General features: G+C 37.0%; 1 protein-coding gene across 1 annotated transcript; it reads left to right on the forward strand.

The window, feature by feature from the left end:
* The first annotated feature begins 1,006 nt into the window (after nt 1-1,006).
* On the forward strand, nt 1,007-6,558 carry LOC146949585 (secreted RxLR effector protein 161-like). The gene is made up of 4 exons (XM_085748539.1): nt 1,007-1,253; nt 1,311-1,415; nt 6,152-6,215; nt 6,483-6,558. The coding sequence occupies exons 1-4, from the start codon at nt 1,007-1,009 to the stop codon at nt 6,556-6,558; spliced, it is 492 nt and encodes a 163-aa protein (XP_085604665.1).
* Nucleotides 6,559-8,297: the final 1,739 nt, after the last annotated feature.

Here is an 8,297-nt window from a genome sequence, read left to right on the forward strand (position 1 = left end):
TGATCCTGACTATCAGCTAGCAAGAGATAGGATAAGGAGACAAATTAATCCACCTGTTAGATACGGTTATGCTGACCTCATTTGTTATGCTTTGAATGCAGCTGAAGAATTGCAAGACTCGGAACCAAAGAACTTCAGGGAAGCATTAGAAAGCAACGAAAGCAAGGATTGGTTGAAGGCAATGAATGAGGAAATGCTTTCATTGGAAAAGAACCAGACTTGGAAACTTGTTTCATTACCTAAGAATCAAAGGGTAGTGGGAAGCAAGTGGGTGTTTAAGAAGAAAGAAGGTATACCAGGGGTCGAAGCACCAAGGTATAAGGCAAGACTTGTAGCAAAGGGTTTTACTCAGGTGGAAGGGATTGATTACAATGAAATCTTTTCACCGGTGGTAAAACATTGTTCTATAAGGGTACTTGTGGCAATTGTTAACATGTATGATCTTGAGTTAGAACAAATGGATGTGAAGACCGCATTTATACATGGAGAGTTGGAAGAAACTATCTATATGCAACAACCAGAAGGTTTCGTGGAAGATAATACAAAAGTGTGTTTGTTGAAGAAATCTTTGTATGGGTTGAAGCAAAGTCCAAGGCAGTGGTATCGTCGGTTTGATGAGTTCCTAGTAAAGGCTGGTTTTGTGAGAAGCAACTATGATAGTTGTGTTTACATGATGAGGAGAAATGAGAAAGTCATTCTCTACCTTCTCCTTTATGTAGATGATATTCTTATGGCAAGTTCTGACATGCAAGAGATTCAGAAGCTCAAGAAAAGATTGAATGATGAATTTGAGATGAAGGATCTTGGTAATGCAAAGAGGATACTTGGTATGGATATCATAAGGGACCGAAACAAAGGTGAGTTGTTCTTATCTCAGCAAGGTTACTTGAGGAAAGTGGTGGAGCGGTTCAGAATGAGAGATTCTAAGGTCGTTGGCACTCCTCTTGGTCATCACACAAAGTTGTCAATAAAGTAGTGTCCTCAATCCGATGAAGAGAAAAGCAAGATGGAGGGTACTCCCTATGCAAGTGGGGTTGGAAGCATCATGTATGGTATGGTTTGTAGTAGACCGAACTTATCCTATGCAATAAGTGTGATAAGTCGGTTTATGGCAAATCAGGGTCAAGTGCACTGGCAAGCTTTGAAGTGGGTTCTGAGATATTTGAATGGGACTTTGAAAGGTGGTCTGAAGTATACAAGGTCACAACCAGGAAGGGATGCTTTGGAGGGATATGTGGATGCGGACTATGCAGGTAATGTAGACACTAGAAAATCTTTATAAGGTTTTGTGTTTACTTTGTTCGGTACAGCAGTAACTTGGAAGGCAAATCAACAATCAGTTGTAGCTCTTTCAACAACTCAAGCAGAGTACATAGCCCTTGTTGAAGGGGTCAAGGAAGCCATATGGTTGAAAGGTATGATTGGAGAAATGGGGATTAGTCAAGAGTGTGTGAAGATACATTGTGATAGCCAAAGTGCCATTCATTTGGCAAATCATCAGGTCTATCATGAAAGAACAAAGCACATTGACATTCGTTTGCACTTTGTTAGAGACATGATTGAGACAAAGGAGATCATGGTGGAGAAAGTGGCATCGGAAGAAAATCCAGCAGACATGTTCACCAAATCATTACCGAGATCAAGGTTCAAGCATTGCTTGGACTTGATTAACTTCATTGAAGCATAGATGAAGGTTGGAGAGAGCAGCAAGGTGATTGATGGTTAAATTGGCATCATCACCATTTTGGAGTCAAGGTGGAGAATTGTTGGAAAATGACTCAAAAATGATGCATCCTGGAACTGTCAAAATCGGCGCCTGAACACTGTGCAATCGGGGCCCGATTTTGAGCTAATTCTGAAGGCCTGTGATACTGTAAAAATCGGCGAACGAATGGTATAAATCGGGGCCCGATTTGTTGCGCTGCAGAAGTTAAAAAAACGGTTTTTTCATGGGCCGGTTCTGTTCCGTTTGGTTTTTTGAGGGATGCTTTCCACTATAAATATAAACCTTGTATCAGATGATTAGGTGGTGTAGAAAAACAAGGTTTAGAAGCCAACAAACAAACTAGGGTTTATAGAGAAATTCTCTTGGCAACAACACTAGGGTTGGGATTGTTTTTGATTCACCTTGAACAAAGCACTATTAGGATTGAGTCTCTTGGTCACAGGAAGAGGCTGGGACTGAGGGTAGAGTTAGGTTTAAAGACTAATTCTTGTAACCTTCAAAATCTCTTTGTAAAGAAACTCATATCATTATAGTGGAACGGAGAGCTGCTCTCTCCCCCAGAGTAGGTCATCATTAGACCGAACTGGGTAAACAGATTCTTGTGTTCTTCTTCTTCTTCCTTTATCTCTTGCTGTTTATTTTTGTTTGAATTATTTTTTTGCCATCCGCTTCAATTGATTGCTTGGTATTAATTTGCTTCACGCATCAGTTTTATTATTGGTGTGGTTTTCACAACGAATTCACAACACTTCTGAAGACTATATGATTGAAATCCTTTATCCAAGCAAACCGCTTAAGCAATCCGGACTTGAGAATCAAAGACCCTACTGACCTGACACTTCTAGCATCCTCAATAGAGCAAAACTAAAACTCAAAGAAACCATTCCCAAGAGATGTAACTCCCCGGTAGGGTTGGGAATAGGCCAGGCTTTGATAGGCCCGAGCCTTGCCTACGAAAATTTTAGCAAGCCTAAGCCTGGCCTATAGCCTTTCATAGGCCTATTTTTTTGGTCTGGCCTGACCTATTTAAAAGCCTGGACTGGCCTAAAAGCCTATTAACAGGCTTATTTTATATTAAAGTCATTAAATACTCAATTTTATTTATTTTTAAATAGGCTACATCGGTCTCAAAGCCTATTTAACTATAAGGCTTGTCTATCACTATAAGGCTTTAAAAGCCTATTTCACTATAAGACCTTAAAGCCTAATTAAAAAGTTTATTATTTAAGTTGTTTCTCTATTTTTATGTTTAATATAAATTATATTTTAATATAAATAAAAAATAAGTTTTATTAATTTGAATAAACAGGCCGGCCTATTAGGCTTCATAGGCTTTTTTTGATAGCCTAAGCCTGGCCTATTTACTTAAATAGGCTTTTTCAAAAGCCTAAGCCTGACCTTTTTAATAAATAGGCCAGGCCAGACCAGGCTTAAACAGGCCAGGCCATAGGCCCCTGTAGGTCGACCTGGCTTATTCCCAACCCTACTCCCCAATGACCAAGGTTTTACCAAATCGATTTTAACTTTTCTTTCGGTGCTATAATAGCTAAATGACTAGATCCTTTGGCCAAACTATTCTAGCATGAAGGCTGTTCTTACAAGCATCTGACCCTAACAAGTATTTCCTATAAAGGAATGGTGATTGAGATTTGACCCCCTTTCATGGTAGGCACTGACAATTGGCTTGATGTGATATAACAAACATTATTGAGAGCATTCGCGAAAGATTTTTGGGCTTTGGGTATTGTAACACCCTAATTTTTCTATGTTTAATTAATTCAATGAGGTTTAATATGTGGGTTTTTGATTAATATTATTGTTGATGCTGCTTGTGCGTGAGTATTGTTTTGTTGTTGAGAAAATAGATATAATGATGTGGAGTGGGAAGTGTTTTGAGAAAATTAAAAGGAACAAAGATGAGAGTCCTAACAAAATAAATAACGAGTCGTGGGTGTAGAAAGTAAAATTTTAATAAGTGGGGGATGGGAGAAGTAAAAGAGTAGTGCGTAGGAAAGGAATAGTGAAGCCATATATAAATAGGAATATTAGGGATTAGAAATTAGTTTGGCTTATCAGAGAAAAGGTAAAAGAGAAGCAAAGGGAGAGAATCGGAACCCTAGTGCAGCAATATCGAGCCAAACCGAAGTCTTATACGGATTCCAGGTAAGGGGGAGAATCTCTTCATCTCTAGGATTTAATTTTTGTTTTGGGGCTGTAGGAATGATAGAGAAGGAGAGCTACTGAAAATATTGAATGAGGGTTATTTTTGTAGTTGAAAGATTAAAATTCAAAACCCAGCGTTAGGATACTTGATTTAGAGCCTTTAATCATGTGAAGAGTGATGCAATTAGGTAAATGGTGTGAGAAAATAGTGTTTGGATGTTAAGGTAGTCCTAGGTAATGTTTCATATAAGTTTGGGATCATAAGGGCTCTAAAAGTGGACATCAGGGAAACTTAGAAGCATTCCCGTATCTCAAAAATGTATAATTTGGAAACATCGCCTAGCGCCCACAACCCGAGAGTGGGCGCTTCAGGTGTCTGTTCCTGGCACCTGGCGCCCACTTATGGGTGTTTTTCACCCATTTCTGTTACGAACTGGGTCTTGGTGTAAACATGAAAAACGTAGGTATGGATTTTAGCTTTCATGTGGCTTGGGAGTAACTCTGATAGGACTTCTAAAACTTGAGTTATGATCAAAATACTACATGGAGGTCAGCACGGTCATGCACTCTTCCTAGCTTTAGAAAAACCAACCTTTCCACCCCTCTCTGTACCGAATTGGATTTAGGTTCCTTCATGAAAGTTGTAGATATGGATGTGACCTTACTTTTAGAACTGGTTTTACCTCATTCATACATTCCTAAGTTGAGTTATGATTAAAATGTTGCATGTGGGTCATGTTGCATTGTTAATGAAATTTCAGCACAATCCTCCTAGTGGGCTCTTCAACATCTATAAAAGCAATAGTGATTTTAATAAATCCATTAGTGTGTAAAGTAAAAGGAAGGATCCCTAAACTATATATCTACGTGAGGGAGTGTGTTCGAGCATAAATAGAAGCGATTGTCTCAAGTAAAATGCAAGTCTAATTAAATATGAACCGAAGATAGTAACCTATAAGAACCTAATGATGTTAAAGATGGCCTGGTAATAGGGAGGAAAATACAATGATAGGGGGAGGGGGAAAGGGAGAGATTTACGGTAGATGACTAAGGTAAATATAGGTCCCTCGAATTAAAGATGAGCCTAAAACGCTGAAGTGGTTTAAACAGTAGGAGGAGAAGTAGAAGAGATATAGAGAAGTAGTCCACAGTGAGGTGGTAACACGAGAGTAAGCCCTTGGGATATTTAAAAAGGTCTAATGTGGTAAATCAATTAAGAAGGTATAAAACATGAAATAGATAAAGAAGTGAAAAGGGACAATGTTATGAGGGGGATACAAAGTAGGTGTTTTACTTGTAACTGATGAAGTTAAACATGATCTCCCTTAACCAATGATGAGTTTAGAAATATCGTTAAGTTGAAGAGTAAAAGAGTCAAAGTAGTTAAGAACTTAAGATGAATGTTAGATAGTAATGTATAAGGTGTAAGAATGAATAAAGAGTATAGAAGTCCAAATTAAATGATTGTAAATGATGAGTGTTATACCCTAATTTTGGACCTAAAAATACTAACTCAATTCTTCTTTTCTTGCATTTCAAGCCATTTGATATGTCTCTGATCAATTGCATCTTTCTCTGTTTCCTATTTCAATATTACTTGCAAAATTTACATAGAAGGGTATTTTAGTCCTTTCCTATGTTAAAACTTCTTTCAATCTTTGAAAAATTGTTTGAGTCTTTTCAACTGGTTTGAATAAGTCCTTATTTCAATTCTATGTCAAAATCCATTTCAAAAATTGCATTTGAAGTCATTTTGAGTCAGTTTAGCCCCTAGGGGCATTTTAGTCTTTTCAAGTGTTAAAGCTCTGTTTAATCTCTTAAAATTGTCTCTGAGTCTTTTAATTCACTTGTATAAGTTCTTGCTTTACTTTCCTGTTAAAAATCCATTTTAAAATTTGCATCTGAGTCATTTTTAGTCGTTTTAGCCCCAGGGGCATTTTGGTCATTTCACACAAAATTTCGACAGAGAGAGGTTACTTTAAAGTACCTCATTTAAGTAGTTGGTTCGTTTTAGTCCGTTTTGTGTCTTTTATCGTTTCACTTTACGTTATTTTCCGTTTACCAATTTTAGTTCAATTTTCTTTTTAATTTTCTTTTTGTCATAAAATTCCTAAAATTGCACTTTGGTCCTTTAATTCCTAATATTTGCATATTGGTCCTTTTTGTTACTTTTCTTTTTTAGCTCTTTAATTTTTAATAATTGCAGGATAGTCCCTATTTCGTATCAGTTTTGTTCTTTGTCCTTTTTATCAATTTTTGCAGGTCAGTCCCTTAATGTCCAGAAATTGCACAAAGGTCCTCAGGTCCAAAATTCAGCAAGGGACGAGTTAGTTACAAGTCCAGGACACATGTCACCATTTCAATGGGTCTCAAGTACACATGGTAGGTTATAAATAGGGTACAGTGTCAGAATTGGCCACAGAATCAATCACTACGAGCCACATCACCACAAACAATTCACACATTTTCTCTCTCCTCTAACAGAATCAAACAACAAAATCCATCAAGAACGAAGATGAATCTTCATCTTCTTCGTTGAACCCTAACTTCCCAGTAACAACTTTTTCAATCAATTGGAATGAATTCAAAACAGTTCTCAGAGATTCACTGAGGAATCTTCATCATCGAACCGTGACTTCTGCAATTCGAAGCTCAAATTCGTCACTTAAGCAATGAATTCGAACGATCACAGAAGCAAGAAAGAGTGAGAAGAAGAGGATTGAAGCAAAATCACACCAGTGAAGAAGAAAGATAAGAGAACAACTGATTTATTTTCAGATCAAGACTTACCAGAAGCTTGCGTGGATCTTTTGTTCGAATCTCCAAATCAAATCAGGTAAACATACAAAACCTTCTCGTTTTTCGTTTTAAATCATCATCGAAGGCTTAAAATTGAAAACAAACGGTGAATCGAAGTAAAAACTTCGAAAAGATTCGAAAAAGTTTGAAACGAAACCCTAAGATTTAAAATCACGAAGGTTCACCGTTCGTTTTTCAAATCAGAGCTCAAATTCGTCATCAGCACAGAAAATAGGTCAAGTTAGGGTTTGATTCCAAGAAGATTAGAAAACTTTTTCAAAACCCTAGAACGTAAGATTCGAACGTAGATCTGTTCGAATTTAAGCCTTGTTTCAAGAAATTAGTTCCAGAATCATAAAGAGGAGACTCAGATGAACACAATGGTGCAAAAAAGTTTCGAAAAATGTTCAGGTGTGGTGGCGCCGCCGGCGAACCACCACACCTCCGCCGTTGTGTTCATCGGAGAAGATGAAGAGAGATTGCAGAGCATCTCTCTCTAAAAACGTTGTAGTGAGAGAAAGGGGAGAAGGAAATGAGCTGGACCGGTTTCATTGTGTTTATATAGACACATGAACCGGTCTGGTTCAGTTTGGTTCATTCCACTTCTCAATCTCCATCGTTGGATCTTTGGTTCGCCACGTGGATGATCCAGATGCCTTGTTTCCATGTGCCTGAACCACCTTATGGTGTGCTGCATATTTGTAACCGTTTGATCTAGGGTTTGAGGATCCTGGATCAATCCAACGTCCCTGATACGTGTGGATAGTCCAGGATCCATTTTCCCATTGGGCTTGGGCCTATTTCTACTGGTGTTTCGTTTTATGCTTATTTTTGTGCTATTTCAACACTATATGTTGTTAATCACACCCCTGTTTGCTTCAAAAATACATGAGAAAACTCCTAAAAATATTTCCTAATGTTTCCTTGATATTTTTTTATGGATTCTTGGTGTTTTTATGTGTTAATAATGGTTAGGAAAATATATGTGAAATTGTTGACTTCTTGTTTAGTTTAGTGCCTTTAATTTTGTTAAAACCTTGTTAAAACTTCTAAAATTTTTATGAATTTCCTTACAACTATTTTTGACACTTGAAACTTGTCTCTTAGGATATTTTGACATATAAAAATAAAATAATAATAATGTGTTGTGTGTTGCTTCAATTCTTGAATGTTAGGTTAAAAACTTATGAAAATATGCATAATTTTGATTCCAATTTTTAGTGTATGCTTGTGAGTTAGGATGTGTGGATTGGGGATGGATTTGTCACTGTTTGGATGTGTTTTTGCTGTATGTGAAATATGTGTGGTTGATTACTTGCTTTACAAGGCAACTTAATGTTTGTTTGTGAAGATAAAGTGTCAAATATGTCTAAACATATCATGATTTTTGATTTGAATGTGTTCTTATAATCCTCACATCATTGATTGTAATAAAACCTTTAGAAAATTGTCATGGTGTGAGAATTATAGGTCATATGCTTGTCTTGATATTATGGTAAAGTTTTAGACATACTTTGCTACTTGTCTTGCCAAGTTTTGTCACTTTGTTAGTGCTATCTTACCTACCTATATCTCTATCTCTTTGCCTTATATCATTAACCATTTGTTC

This window comes from Medicago sativa, chromosome 2 (genome assembly GCF_051527215.1).
Source record: "Medicago sativa cultivar Bolivia chromosome 2, Bolivia_mono, whole genome shotgun sequence".
NCBI classification, from domain to species: Eukaryota; Viridiplantae; Streptophyta; class Magnoliopsida; order Fabales; family Fabaceae; genus Medicago; species Medicago sativa.

Coding starts and splice junctions, on each gene's coding strand:
- LOC146949585 (XM_085748539.1), top strand. CDS start 1,007: ATGGAGGGTACTCCCTATGCAAGTGGGGTTGGAAGCATCATGTATGGT. Junction 1,254..1,310: donor TGTGGATGCGGACTATGCAG/GTAATGTAGACA, acceptor TGTTCGGTACAG/CAGTAACTTGGAAGGCAAAT. Junction 6,216..6,482: donor CAAAATTCAGCAAGGGACGA/GTTAGTTACAAG, acceptor AATTCAAAACAG/TTCTCAGAGATTCACTGAGG.